The 16257-nt window shown below is 42.7% G+C and overlaps 1 protein-coding gene across 1 annotated transcript; it reads left to right on the plus strand.

The window, feature by feature from the left end:
* Positions 1–321: 321 nt before the first annotated feature.
* Positions 322–7655, plus strand: LOC124123087 (60S ribosomal protein L27). Its single transcript, XM_046486347.2, has 4 exons — positions 322–471; positions 1330–1499; positions 4284–4394; positions 7571–7655. The coding sequence occupies exons 1-4, from the start codon at positions 391–393 to the stop codon at positions 7617–7619; spliced, it is 411 nt and encodes a 136-aa protein (XP_046342303.1). The 5' UTR covers positions 322–390; the 3' UTR covers positions 7620–7655.
* Positions 7656–16257: the final 8602 nt, after the last annotated feature.

Raw genomic sequence — 16257 nt, forward strand, 5'->3', positions numbered from 1 at the left:
TCATTAATTTTAATGAATGAAATATTTGAGTGCCATACCAGAGATAATAAAAAATGTGATTTGTATGAGTGAAGCGGTGCACATGATCACATGGCACATGCTGTTTAAACCATGGTGATAACTGGTACAGTAAGTCAAAAGGAAAGTTCCATTTCTCACTGTTTGAAAGAAAGAAATGTGCTCAAACTTTTTTCACGGACAGAAATATGCATATTTGCTCATAGCTTCACAGAATTCAAAGTTATTGGTACATTTAACTTTATTCCTGGAATATTTCAGAAAATCTGCTTTGACACTGTGTGAAAAACTGTTCCTTTGCCCTGTTTTGAATGTTTGTTTCGTCCATTTGGTAGATGATCGTATATTTATGATATATTTGTCCTTGCAGCCATGGGCAAGTTCATGAAATCAGGCAAAGTTGTCCTTATTCTTGGGGGCAGATTTGCTGGACGTAAAGCAGTCATAGTAAAGGTAAGTACTGAAATCATTGGAAGTTTTTAGTGTAGATTAACAATAAAATTCCCATCCCAGCAGGCAACATCGACAGTATTTGTCAAAGATCAAGCATTTTTTCCCCACTGTGTTTTGAGTGGGGCACGGTCAAATAAAAGGCCAAAATGTTGCAAAATTTTGGAATGTAAGGTGGACTGAAAATATGATTGTTTTATTCATAGACTCTTTTTTGCATCATGCACTATTTTTTATAAGTGGTTTAGGAAAACTCTCGTCACCTATGAACCAAATAATCACTCTACCTTGAGGACGGTATAAGAATCTACTTCGAAATGTTGCATTGCAATAAAACAGAAGTTTTCCATGAAGTTCATTTTCTTATTGACTCATCAACATCAGGGATTTATCTTACGAACTAAGTGCCCTTGGCAGGCAAATCGTGAAAAATCGTGACATTGTTTTTATGTTCTTATTTTCGTAAATTCTGAGGAATTCAGAAATTATTCATGCAGATTGGGAGCTTTTTTCTGTTTTTTGAACTTCTACTAAATCTAAACAGAAACAATGTAATACAGTTACAATCATTGTTTGTAGAATAGATCTTCAGCAACCCATGCATGCCGTGACAGGCGACTATGCTTGGCGTAAGAGGCGACGAACGGGGTCAGGTGGCCAGGCTCGCTGACTTGGTTGTTGCATGTCATCGATCCTAATTGCGTGGATCGATGCTCATGATATCAATCACTCGATTATTTACAGACCACTGTCATATAGCTGTAATATTGCTGAGTGTGGCGTTAAACAACAAACCAACAATCATTGTTTAACACTAAATTACACTGCCCTAGTTTGAAGGAAACATGTTTGTCTGCTCAGAACTATGATGAAGGAACACAGGACAAGCCCTACAGCCACGCCCTGGTGGCCGGTGTAGACCGTTACCCTCGCAAAGTCACCAAGTCTATGGGCAAGAAGAAACTAAAGCAGAGGTCCAAGATAAAGTCCTTCATCAAGGTCTACAACTATAATCACCTTATGCCAACCAGGTGAACAGCCTTAGAAAACCTTGGTTCCAGAGTTGCCAGTCCTGCTTGATCGAGAGAGAAATGTTTGCTGTGTTTATATTTTCTGTCAGTTCTTTGGGTTAGAAGTGATAGAACTGAATTATTTAGGACTGGTTCAGAATTATGAAATACTGCTTGTCAATGAGGACTACCATCATTGGGTTTTTACTTGTCCTCAGTGACACGTGAAGATCCGGGGTACAATAGATCTTCAGCAACCCACACTTGCCGTAAAAGGTGACTATGCTTGTCGTAGAAGGCGACTATGCTTGTTGTAGAAGGCGACTAACGGGATCGGGTTGTCAGGCTCGCTGACTTGGTTGAATCACGTCATTGATCCTAATTGCATGGATCGATGCTCATGACATCAATCACTGGATTGTCTGGTCCAGACTCGATTATTTACAGACCGCAGTCATTTTAGCGTTGTACTTGTCCTCAGTACAGTTAAGTAGTCTTTCGCTTTCAAAAGCTGGGTAATTTAGCTACAGAATTCACTTACTGGTTGTGTCCATGATATTCTTTCTTCCAATATCGGTACCTGTGGCATTACTTTGAGAACTGCCTGTGTGGTGTAGTCGATAGAGCGTCTATTTGGAGAGTTGATGGTCCCTGGTTCGAACCCCAGGTCGTCATACCACTAGACGAGAATAGATGGAAGCAGTTGTTGCCCTATTTCACCTCACCTGAGTCATGATACGATAGGGAGCACGGGTGGCCCAGTCGTCTAAGGCACCGAGATTCGCTCTGCAGAGTTTGTCCCTTGGCCACACCAGAAACCTATGATTGTGGGTTCGAATCCCAGGTTCGCCCGATTATTTTTCTAGGTTTGTCAGCACCATGCCTGTGCTCGTAGGTTTCACCGAAGTGGTAAACGTCGGAGACCTGCATCACTTCGGGCTTTCCTCCCACATTAAGCTGACACGCCGTGATATAACTGGAATATTGTTAAAAGGGGCGTTAAACCCAACTCACTCACTCACTCATGATACGATAGCCCATTTCTGGTGTCCCCCCACCTCGATACCGCTGTCATATAGCTGGAATATTGCTGAGTGTGGCGTTAAACAACAAACCAACCAACTAAAAGCGGCATTAAACCATACTCGCTCATGATACGATATGTATCATGGTCGACCTGTGGGAATTCTGGGTAAGAGTATAGGTTGTAAAAAGTAACTAAACAGATCGGTTGGTCAGGCATGATGACTTGGCTGATTGTGAGTTATCGTATCCTAAAGGCGTAAATTGATGCTCATGTCAATCACAAGATTTTATGGTCCAGACTGGATTATTTACAGACCACTCCCATAGAGCGGTAATATTGACCTGTAAACAAATGTACAAACATAAGGTACTTAATTTGTGCCGTTTTTGCGTGAATTGGCATTGTGAGGCTACATTGCTATGCAATATCAGTGATAGACAACTGGCCACATGTCTGTTAGTTCAGAGGGACTAGCCTTCTCAAATCTAGTTATGTTAAATAAACCACTAGTCTGAAATGAGATGCGGGCTAGTTAGACATCAATATTAAATCACAGTTGTACGTACAATTTGTTCAGTATTAGGGTCACCTTCCCAAATTACATAGTCGGGGACAAGATATATTCAAGGAAAGACAGCTTCAGGTTTCAGGTGTGACACAAATATATGTCCTGGTTTTTATTCCACATTTCTGAAGTAGCTGCTTCATGTGTAATACACATTTTTCTTCTGTCATACAATTTACAAACAAATCACAGTTGTACACAGATCACAGTTGTACACAGATCACAGTTGTACATTGCTGACATTAGTAGATCTTGCTTCCATATGCAATCTCTTTAGAATCAGGTCAGGTCTGTATTAGGACATCCCAATACAGGTCACGCCACAATGACCTTTTGTGAACTTTGACCAACCAACAAAATGACGAAGAAATGAAATGAAAAACAAAAGTCGACATCAGCCAATCCGAAATTGTCTTTCTCAAGCTTGGGGCGGTTGGATAGCCTAGTGGTTAAAGCGTTCGCTCGTCACGCGGAAGACCCGGGTTCGATCCCCGACATGGGTACAATGTGTGAAGCCCATTTCTGGTGTCCCCCCATCATGATATTGCTGGAATATTGCTAAAAGCGGCGTAAAATCATACTCACTCACTCACTCACTCACTTTCTCAAGCTTTGTCATTAATTTTAAACTGGGGACTTCCATTCCATGACTTGGCTTTGCAAAATTCTCTTCCTTTCAAACAGTTCGCCCACGATTATGTTTCTAGGTTTGTCAGCACCATACCCGTGCTTGTGGGTTTCACCGAAGTGGTAAACGTCTAAGACCTGCATCACTTTGGGCTTTCCTCCCACATTAAACTGACAAGCCGTGATATAACTGTAATACTGTTAAAAGCGGCATTAAACCCAACTCACTCACTCTTCAGTTCAAATGTTTATCCCATTGAAGCGAGAAACCGACGATAATTTCCACAGAATCGGTCGTAAATCCCTAAACTGTTTGGAAAAACTCTGTGTTAATGTTTTAGAGGTTGCATGATCCAAAACAAATATCCAACTGTCACTCTCCTGATATACAGCGCTCTGATTGGTCATTGTGAGGTGGTTCTGCCTTGACTCATAATGGGATGTCCTCCGATCTTTGATTAGCGCAAGCGAGAACTACTGAGATCTGAATTATGGCGATACTGCTTCTATATGTTTGCATGACACCATTATTCAAAGAGATGTGTGTATCGTTAACTTGATTAAAATTTACTCCATTATATTTCAGGTATTCCGTTGATGTGAACCTGGAAAAGTCACTTGTAAATAAGGATGCTTTCAGGGACCCAGGACTCAAAAGGAAAGCAAGACGAGAGGTGAAAGCAAAATTTGAAGAAAGGTGAGACCAGTAAATGTTTAAGACATATAAACTTCCAAACATCAATACCGATCTTCACACTTCTGCTCATCTTCCCGATGGGGGCACGGGTGGCCCAGTCGTCTAAGGTGCTGTGATTTGCTGTGCAGAGTTGCGACCCTTGGGCACGTCGGAAACCTATGATTGTGGGTTCAAATCCTGGTTCGCCCCATTATGTTTTTAGGTTTGTCAGCACCATACCCGTGCTCGTGGGTTTCACCTAAGTGGTTAATGTCCGAGACCTGCATCACTTCGGGCTTTACTCCCTCATTAAGCTGACACCCCGCAATATCACTGGAATACTGTTAAAAGCAGAGTTAAACCCAACTCACTCACTCATCTTCCCGAGGCAAGAGCGTCCACTAGCTTTTTTATCAGGCTTGTTTCCACCCTTGCCACATCAAGCCTATTTTCCTTTGCTAAATATGATTGGACTATCATACATATAGATGGTCCAATCAGAGAACGTTTCACAAAATCAACATCCACGACTGGTACACATTTGTAAGAAAGTGATTTACCGCTGCCTGTCTTTGTTGGCACATCTTTTTCATTGAAAAACAATTGCCTGTGTTTTTGTGTCAGTTATGAAATCACAAATGATTTTGTTATCTGATCGACTAGGTCGTGGCCTATGGCAGTCGCCGTATTTGTGAAGCCATACGAGATAACAGCTATCTGATAGGATATCGCATTTTCATTACAAGGGGCACAACTTGTAATCTACGCGAGGTGGCACCTTGGTCGAGTTAAGAAAAGTGGCCTTGGTTCCGCAAGAGTAGAAACTAGGCTTTGATATAGGCTAGTAGACATGCTTGCCTCGGGAAGATGACTTCCATTTGAGCCTAATATGAACCTGAACATAGTCATGTGGCATCAAGTTTTTAATTACCCGAGATTCTGGGCAGAAAGAAGGCCAAGGAGTTGAGAAGGGAAGTAACTCTAGCTAGCTTTAAAGCCCTCTGCTTATCAGCTCACCTGTTTGAAACAACTGGACCAATGAAGTTGAAACTTCACAGGGTTGGTCCTACAGGTTTTGACACCTGAATATGTTCAAATTTGTGGCCATTGTGCTGTCATTTTTGTTTGAAAATAACAGATATGTTGTGCATTTGTAGTTAAGTTGGTAGGGCTCAACATTATGTTCAGTATTTTTGCAATATTTCAAACATTGATCATGATTTGAGTTTTGCTCAAGGCTGAAACTTCTTATGGCAGTAACTCATTTGTGTACAAAAATACAGTGAGGTTCAGGTCCTCGTTTGGTTTTATACAGGCTTTAACACATATGTACATTTTCTTGACATTGGTTTTAAGTTCTCTCAAAATGCATATTTGGCTTTGTTAACTTTGTCCCTGATGTTCAGACTGAGGGACTCAAAATTTTTGGACAAAGTTAGATGTTAGTTTGTAGCCCTCACTGTTAATACTGAAGCTATTTGAATATCAGTACTGACCGCGCCTTTTGTTATGTGGCTATAGTTGTTGACATTTTATCCAGGTGAGCTACAATGCCTTGGCTCTGTGTTTTCATCTTTCATGCTCTGACATCTGATAATGCATATGTAGATTGGCAGTGGGCACAGGTAGCGGGGCAGCGAAAGGTGCCGTGGTTCATTGTGCCCGTTGTGCATGCTGAAACATGCCGTGGTTCATTGTGCCCGTTGGGCATGCTGAAACATGCCGTGGTTCATTGTGCCCGTTGGGCATGCTGAAACATGCCGTGGTTCATTGTGCCCGTTGGGCATGCTGAAACATGCCGCGATTCATCACTTCGGGCTTTCATAAAACATCAAGCTGACATGCCATGATGTAATTGAGCCACTTTTCAAAGCGGCATTCTACCCGATTCACTCTAATATGGCACAGTCAACTGTGATTTGGTTTTGCACCTATCTTAGACCAGAAAACTTCTGCCCACCAGCTCCTGCTGAAATTGAGTATGGCTATGAGAACCACTTTAACAAATTTGGGACCAGTGAAGATCTGGGGTAGAATAGGTCTTCAGCATCCCATTCTTGCCGTAGAAAGCGATTATGCTTGTAAGAGGCGACTAACGGGATCGGGTGGTCAGGCTCGCTGACTTGGTTGATGCATGTCATCATATCCCAATTGTGTGGATCGATGCTCATGATATCAATCACTGGATTGTCTGGTCCAGACTATATTATTGACAGACTGCCATCACATAGCTGTAATATTGCTGAGTGCCTTGTTAAACAACAAACAAATAAATAAATAAATTTGGATGTCGACAGCATAGACAAAAAATAGGTATTCTCTGGATCTGCTGAAACAAACTGCCCTGACCTTTGGACATGTACATACATTGCTTTAATGGTTGACATGAGTTTGTTCCCTGTTACAACTGATAAGGATCTTTATATTCCAAGAAAACAACTTTCTTAACCATGTTAATATTGGCCCACGTTCCAAGGTGTACTGATTAGTTGTGTTTTTTATCGTTTTGTGTATGGATGCATTATGTAGGACTTGTGGTTAAGGTAACACAAACAGATGATTGGAGGATATCTAACTTTGAGAGCAGAAGGTCGGTGGTTCAATCCCTGGCCCTGTCATTTTAAAAGATGGTACCCAGTTCTTACTGGGATTCTGCCTGGCGCTGGCAGTAAGGGGATAAATCAAGGACTGGTCGGCTTGGGGTCGGTATAGTCTTCCTGTGGGAAGCTGTGCACCTGATACTGCTTAGTCTGAACACTGTCTGGCTTATTTGCACATTTTGACTGTTCATGACTGACTCATGATCAAAATACTACCAAATGAAGTAAAAAATGACTTGACAACCAAAACCAAAATATGGGACCACTCACCACTGTTAACCAATATTTTGTTTTTTAGCCTGCTATAAGTAATATCAAGCAGGCAGCTTTCCACAAAGTGTTGCTGTGAGTGGGGTTCCATGTTAAACTGCAGCATTGTATCTCTGGGCGAGCACTGTGAAGTGGAGTTAGTACGGACTAGTACAAGCAGCCATGCACATGTGCATGCATGTCACAATATGATATAAGTGCAATAATCTAGAATGCAAAGTTAAACTCCATTTAACCTCAGCTTGCGCCACACTTGTCAGTAGCTGATATTCTAGAAGAGTAAGCAATGTTTTGACTATTTGTTTTATTGTTCTCTCTGTGTTTCAGATACAAGACAGGCAAGAACAGATGGTTTTTCCAAAAGCTGAGGTTCTAATTGTACACTGGGGGAAAATAAAGTAAAAAAAATACATCATATGTGTTCTTGTTTTGTAGTTGTCCCCCGCCGCGCGAAATATAGTATTCACGACCGTCCGTACGTCCCACCTGTTTGTTGCCGCGATATCTCAAGAACTAAACACTGGATTGTCTTCATATTTGGAACTATGGTGTATATACAGACTCCGCAGACACCAGTCGGTTTTGGTGACCTTGACCCCATTTTCAAGGTCACAGCAGGTAAATCTGCTTTTGGAGTTTGAAAACAGAGTTGCCGCGATATCTCAAGAACTAAACACTGGATTGTTTTCATATTTGGAACTATGGTGTATATACAGACTCCGCAGACACCAGTCGGTTTTGGTGACCTTGACCCCATTTTCAAGGTCACAGCAGGTAAATCTGCTTTTGGAGTTGGAAAACGGTGTTGCCGCGATATCTCAAGAGCTAATTGCAGGATTGTCCTAATATTTGGAACTATGGTGTATATACAGACACCGCAGACACCAGTCGGTTTTGGTGACCTTGACCCTATTTTCAAGGTCACAGCAGGCAAATCTGCTTTTGGAGTTGGAAAATGGTGTTGCCACGATATCTCAAGAACTAATCATATCTCAAGAACTAATCGCTGGATTGTCTTCATATTTGGTATTTTGGTGTATATACAGGCGGGGGACATTTCGTCACTTCTGTGACAAATACTTGTTTCATTTGCATTACAATACCTATGCAGCCCTCATTATTTGTACCAAGATTATTCACAATGGCTGACTTGGTTGATGCATGTCATCGATCCAAATGGCGTGGATCGATGCTCATGATAACAATCAAAGGATTGTCTGATCCAGATTCGATTATTTACAGACTGCCATCATATAGCATGAATATTGCTGAGTGAGGCGTAAAACAACAAACCAACCAACCAAACCAACACATCAACCAGCATGGGTATTCCAGGCTAGAGCTGGTCCTCAGCAATGTATCCTGGTCGTATGAGGTGAACTACTTGACATGGTGGTCAGGCTCTTGGACTCATTCATCAAGGAGTACTTGAGATGTTGATCCATACATATCTCCTCAAAAGAAGTTCACGAACACCCAATCGGTCATTGGATTAAAGTACTCATGGAAATGAAAAAAACTGTTTCTCAATTTAAAAATCGACACAAAGTGTTACGTAGCTGTAAATACGAAATAACAAAACAACACGAAAAGTACTAGTCTGGATTTGCTAGTTTGATCTCGGTGAACAATACACAATGTACTTTACAGGAGGTAATTTGTGGGCACTTCCAACATTCAAAAATAAAACCAAGTCCAAATTGACATAGCAGAAACAGACAAGGCATTATGCACCTGTTCTCACCTGTTGTCAAGGTGTCATAGGTCACCTTGATCTTCTTACACCTGGTTATGCCCTGTTTCACAATAGTCTGTTTTATTCACATTTATACACACTTTTACGTGTAAAAAGGCATAAAAACATTTGATACGCTGTATTTGTGCCAAGGCCCAATTAGTACTAATTTAGTTTGAATACTTACATATTTTATATATTAAGTGCATTTATTTAAGATCTGAGGTCGAAAAAACAGGTTTTTTTCATTTCCGTGAGTACTTTAGTATATCAATCACTGGCTTGTGTGTTCGGATTAGTTGCAGGCCACAGTCCACCCGTGAAGATCCGGGGTAGAATAGGTGCTTGCTGTAAAAGGCAACGATGCTTCGAAGAGGCGACTAAGGCTGGTGTTCAGGCTCGCTGACTTGGTTGATGCATGTCATCGATACCAGTTGCGTGGAACGATGCTGATGATATCAATCACTTGGTTGTCTGGTCCAGACTGGATTATTTACAGACCGCTCTTACCGCTGGAATATTGCTGGGTGCTGCGTAAAACAACAAACAAAGGAACCAAAGAGGCCGCTCTCATACAGCTGTTATGTAGGTGAGGGCAGGATTAACCAGCACTTGGGTCTGGCTCTGAGGCTGTCCAGCTATCTCTGCTGCTTACAGCCCACCAGTCTGTCGGCAGCGTTAGAAATTGGCACTAGTCCTGTAGTCCTTACCAAACTGCCCAATAGTAAATGTATCCTTAGGACTAGTAGAAATTGGCCCATTTTAAGGGTTTTGCTATATGTTATCATGATAAGGACTAGTGGACAAAAACTGTTAGTTTCTAACCCTGGTCTGGATGAAGGTATCCAAGGAAGAAGAATACAATTAGTTTATTACCCCCCCCCCCCCCCCCCCCCCGGCCATTAGTCATAGCAGACATTTAACATGCTTTAAGACAGTCATAAAACTGAGACATGATTATCCGATAATACAAGGATGAGGTTTAAATATACAGCGTTGAGTCATACCACGCAAAAAAAAGTTAAAGAACAGCTATTTTTTTTCATATGACTACAGTTAATCTGTTTTGTTGGTAGTCATGCTGAAGACCATTCTCCACATGGGCATGATGTGTGAAGCCCATTTCCTCCCTCAGTAGAAATGCTTGAATATTGCTAAAAGCGGTGTGAAACCATACTCACTCCAATTAGGGTGTTCTTCTACTTGTATTGAGTAGTATAATAATATAGGCACTTTCCGACACTCCCAGTTGCTCTCCCATAAATACCTATACTCTCAACACCTTAACAGTGTTATATTTGGCACTACTACTGTAGTCCTTGCCAAAGTGCCCAATAGTTAAGGTATCATAAGGACTAGTAGAAAATTGCCATTTTTAAGGGTTTTGCTATAATATGTTCTCATTTTCAGGACAAGTGGACTGAAATGTTAGTTTCTACCGCTGTTTGGGATGACACTTTCTCAGTAAAGTACAGCTGGTTGAGTCCCGACCGTGATTCGAACCCACACTGCCAGTGTGAGGCACCTAATCACCTGCACACAGTCAGCGATCTATCCCACTCAGCCACCGAAGCTTCCACAAAATGAAAATCCGACAACTTAGTCCAGATCACGTACTTTGTGTACCCCTCTGACAAGTGTAAAGTGGCATGGCTCCCATGGCCGAAATCTATGAACACACAAGGTCATTTAGAAAGTGGTCAAATGTCACAGATGTTATATTTGGGATAACACTTTCTCGGTAAAGTACAGACCACTTTCATTTGACCACTTTCTAAATGGCATTGTACCAGTGAAGATCCGGGGAAGAATAGGTCTTCAGCAACCTATGCTTACCGTAAAAGACGACTATGCTTGTAAGAGGCGACTGAAGGGATCGGTTGGTCAGGCTCGCTGGCTTGGTTGATGCATGTCATCGATCCCAATTGCGTCGATCGATGCTCATGATGTCAATCGCTGGATTGCCTGATCCAGACTCGAATATTTACAGACGATCGTCATATAGCTGGAATATTGTTGAGTGCGGCGTTAAACAAAAAAACAACAACTTCCAACTGGGAATGAGATGTAGTTATACTCCAGTTCCTAAATATGTGGCCATAGGCGGTAGATGACACAATGTAGTTTCTATCAAATGCAGAATTACATGTCAGAGCATCTTTGACTTGTGTTCGTACTGTATTGCATGTTATCTGGGCCTGAAGACCTTACATAATAAAGAAGCTGACATCCATAAATTCTCTTCATTATGTAAATTACAGTAAACTACGTTTATAACAAACACTCTTATAACGAACTGATGGCCACTGGTGGCCCAATCGTTTAACGCACCGCGATTCGATGTGCAGAGTTGCGTGCCTTGGGTATGCCAGAAACCTATGATTGCGGGTTCGAATCCCGGTTCGCCCCGATTATGTTTCTAGGTTTGTCAGCACCATACCCGTGCTCGTGGGTTTGACCACATTGGTAAACGTCGAGACCTGCATCACTTCGGGCTTTCCTCCCAAATTAAGCTGACACGCCGTGATATAACTGGAACACTGTTAAAAGCGGCGTTAAACACAACTCACTCACTCACTCACTCACTATAACGAACTGTTTTTTTAGTCCCAGCCATTTGCTGTATATATGCTGCATATATATAATACTCAACAACAAAAGTTCCTGTGACACCAATATTTTAGTGTCAAGTCACAAAAACGCAACTGCTACAGAAAAGCATGCATTCCATGCAAAAGTTGACTTTTATGCAAGCCCCATGCATTTCACTACTCAAGAATGGGTAAAAAATGTGTGTTAACGGGATTCCATATGCATTGTTTAGCATCGTGCTGACAACAACCACTCAGAAAAACAACAAAATTACGCAATTATTCAACATTGCGAATGCCACGCCTGTTCGAAAATGAGCGTCTGCGAGCCATTGGAATGCTTGAAGCAGGATCGAGTCAACGTGATGTTGCAAGACAATTTGACGTCTACAGAAACACCATTTGGTGTTTATGGCAACGTTGGCAACAGACGAATGCAGTCAGAGACCATCCTCGGAGTGGCAGGTCACGCGTAACCAATAATCGACAAGACAACTGCATTCGAACAACACACCTACGAAATTGATTCCAGCCAGCAACAGTGACTGCAAGAAGCATCCCTGGCCTTCGACGAATATCTTAAGTTTACAAACCGTACGTCGCCGCCTCAGCTGTGCAGGGATTGTCGCCAGAAGACCCACAAGACGTCCCATTTTGACAGGAAACCACCGTCAAGCACGTCTACAGTGGTGCAGACAGCGTCTACGCTGGACGGCCGTGCAGTGGGGACAAGTTCTATTCACTGACGAGTCTCGTTTTCACCTCAGCCACAGCGATGGACGGATTCGAGTGTACCGGCGTCGAGGTTAACGTTACGTCAATCATTGTGTCATGGAAGAAGATTGGTTCGGGGGCGGCGGCGTTATGGTATGGGGTGGGATTACAACAAGACAGAGGACCAGTTTGATAGTGGTAGAGGGAAATCTCAATGGACAGCGCTACCGCGACGAGATCATCGGCCCTGTTGTTCTACCGTTTTTGCGTCGTCATGGCCCAGGCATTACCTTTCAACATGACAACGCCCGGCCTCATATTGCTCGACTTGTTCAGGGTTCTCTTTAACAAAACAACGTGAATGTCGCTTCCCCGATCTCTCACCAATCGAGCACATGTGGGATGAGATGGATCGGCGCCTTCGACGTCAGCCACGTGTTCCACAGACACTCCAGGAACTTCGAAACATGCTCCTTCAGATATAGACATATATCCCGCAGGACTTTGTGCGACGCCTGGTCCATTCCATGAGACGAAGATGTGTTGCTTGCATCGCAACCAGAGGTGGACACACACGCTATTGATTTGTAAATTGACATTTTGGCATGTTCATGTTTTTTTAAATTATGAAATCACGCATTTTCTGAAGTCAGTATGGCAAATTAAACCATTTGAAGACTTTGAGTCTTTTATCTGTTGCAAACCGAAACTGTTTCAGATTTGGTAAAAAAACATAACTTTGCATTAAATCTTATTCAATGTCACGGGCGGTCGGGTAGCCTAGTGGTTAAAGCGTTCGCTCGTCACGCCGAATACCCGGGTTCGATTCCCGACATGGGTACAATGTGTGAAGCCCATTTCTGGTGTCCCCCGCCGTGATATTGCTGGAATATTGCTAAAAGCGGCGTAAAACCATACTCACTCACTATTCAAAGTCACAGGAAATTTTGTTGTTCAGTATATGTTTATAACGAATTACGGTTGTAACGAACTAAAATTAGTGGCCCCTTTGAGTAGTTTACTGTACATTGTATACCATTGATTTATATTGTATACACTTACTTATATGAATACAAGCTTCAAAAAGAAAGAAAGAAACAAGTTAACAGTGCAGTGAGCCAACATGTCCAATGCACCAGAAGGCCAGCAGTTGTTTTGCTAACTTCAGGTATGGTTGTTAATGTTAAACCCGTGAAGATCCGGGGTAGAATAGGTCTCCAGCAACCCATGCTTGCCGTAAAAGGCGACTATGCTTGTCGTAAGAGGCGACTAACTGGATCGGGTGGCCAGGATCGCTGTCTTGGTTGATGCATGTCATCGATCCCAATAGCGTGGATCGATGCTCATGATATCAATCACTGGATTGTCAGGTCCCAACTCAATTATGTACAGATCGCCGTCATATAGCTGGAATATTGCTGAGTGCGGCGTTAAACAACAAACTAACTAACCAATGTAATGTTACACCAAATCTCCATTCCGTCCAGCAAGAAGAAGTTGTGCTCGTTGTGATACCAGAATTATTTCTATCCGTTTTAATCTCCGTCAACAAACGTGTGTTTTGAAAAATGATTTTAATATTTGTCAAGCTAACAGAAATGCAAAAACAACATGACTATCATGTCTGGCAGAGCCCAAGACACAAATGTACTGAAGACAATCTATTTTAACAATTTATTCTGGTCTGCTGATAATGACATTTACTTGCGTTTCAAGTAAATACAACACTACTAGTGGCTATGCTCAAGATAATGTTTCTTTTAGTGTGTGAACGCGACATTTCACATGACGATGATTTATGATGTTTTAATAGTTTCTCATAAGTTTCAAACACTCGGCATTGTACACAACCAACTGGTAAATATTGTTGTTTGTTGCTGTACCTGTAATGTGGTGAGGTGAAATGGGGTTTAACGTCGCGTCCAAGATTTTTGCACTTATATAGCGACGTGCATGCACGTGTGTGTGTGTGTGTGTGTGGCTGCTTGTACTAGTCAGGACTGATGCCGATTTATAGTGCTAGAACACTGAAATACCATGCGCAGTTTAACATGAATACCCCACTCTGACACCGTATACTGACTCCGAGCCGACCCGTCCTTGTATTAGCCCCTAAATGCCGAGCGCCAGACAGGGTTACAACAAGTACCATCTTTAAACGTTTTTGGTATGACGCGGCCGGGGATCGAACCCCGGATCTTCCGCTCTAAGGGCGGACGCTCTACCACTAGACCACGGAGGCGGTTATCTGTAATATGTATCACTTTAATACTATATATCTAACCATTAGTTAGATGAGAACAGAGGCATCGTTACAGCACAGGTTCCGCCCCGACATACGCACGCACACACACACGCACGCACGCACGCACGCACGCACGCACGGGACTGCAGTGATATTTCATGTCAGAAAGTACTTTGCGGAAGAAAGAAAGAAATAATGGCCCTATTTCAACAATAGCTTAGCATTAGCCGTGGCAGTGGCATGACCTAGCAGCTCCAACAGGAGCCCATAACTCGAGCTTTTTGAGGCAAGAAAACCATACCGTATTTACTTTCCTTTGACAAGAAATTGTATCTCGGTGTATACGTTCTGGCTTACTGAGGTAGGACGATGTCGTGACAGATAGTGGGTCAATTGTACACTTTGCATTGGCATAGTTGTAGGTAATGACATGTATTTTCAGATATGGGAGACCTGTGAAGATCCGTGGTAGAATAGGTCTTCAACAACCCATGCTTGCCGCAAAAGGCGACTATGCTTGTCGTAAGAGGCGACTAACGGAATCGGGTGGCCAGGATCGCTGACTTGGTTGATGCATTTCATCGATCCCAATTGCGTGGATCGTTGCTGATGAGGTCAATCACTGGATTGTCCGGTCCCGATTCGATTATGTACAGACCGCTGTCATTTTGCTGGAATATTGCTGAGTGCGGCGTTAAACAACAAACAAACAAAACAGGACAATGATTTTAAACATTTTGAATCAAAGTCCCATCGCCATGTCTGGCAGCATTTGAGTCTTGTGCCACTTTCTTCATCTGATCATGGATGTAGGTAATGGCAACTTCTGACCCTTTGCTACATAGAACATGTTTGCCGCAAGTACTTATAATTTGTTGATCCCCACATTCTAATGAAACAACTAGTCTTGTTCCGCTTGTTCTCGTCAGTTCCCAGAAATGCTTCCTATGTGTGAAGAAATTTGCTGTTTGGTTGAGGGGGGCACGGGTGGCCCAGTCGTCTAAGGCGCCGCGATTCGCTTTGCAAAGTTGCGTCCCTTGGGCACGCCAGAAACCTATGATTGTGGGTTCGAATCCCGCTTCGCCCCAATTATGTTTCTAGGTTTGTCAGCACCATACCCGTGCTCGTGGGTTTCACCGAACTGATAAACGGCTGAGACCAGCATCACTTCGGGCTTTCTTCCCTCATTAAGCTGACACACCGTGATATAACTGGAATACTGTTAAAAGCGGCGTAAAACCCAACTCACTCACTCACTGTTTGGTTGAACTCTGACTCTGACTTCCTCGTTTACTTCATGCTGTTGTTTTGAGGCTGTACTCACTCCAACCAATCGATACACCCTGAAGATGTTTTTTGTGCAAGGTGAGGTGAGGGGTTTAACGTCGCGTCCAAGAATATTGCACTTATATATGGTGTGGCTGCTTGTACTTGTCCGGACTGATGTCGATTTATAGTGCTAGCCCACTCAGATACCATGCCGCTGTTTAACATGAATACCCCACTCAGACATAGAGCCGACCAGTCCTCGTTTTAGCCGCTTAATGCCGAGGGCCAGACAGGGTAACAACAAGTACCATCTTTTAACGTCTTTTGGTATGACGCGGCCGGGGATCGAACCCCGGACCTTCCGCTCTCCGGGCGGACGCTCTACCACTAGACCACGGAGGCGGTCTACTTTTTACAGTAATTTGTTATCTCAAAGCCTGCAAATTCAACTGTATCCTGA

Source organism: Haliotis rufescens, unplaced genomic scaffold, assembly GCF_023055435.1.
Source record: "Haliotis rufescens isolate VD_foot unplaced genomic scaffold, xgHalRufe1.0.p SCAF_10, whole genome shotgun sequence".
Lineage (NCBI taxonomy): Eukaryota > Metazoa > Mollusca > Gastropoda > Lepetellida > Haliotidae > Haliotis > Haliotis rufescens.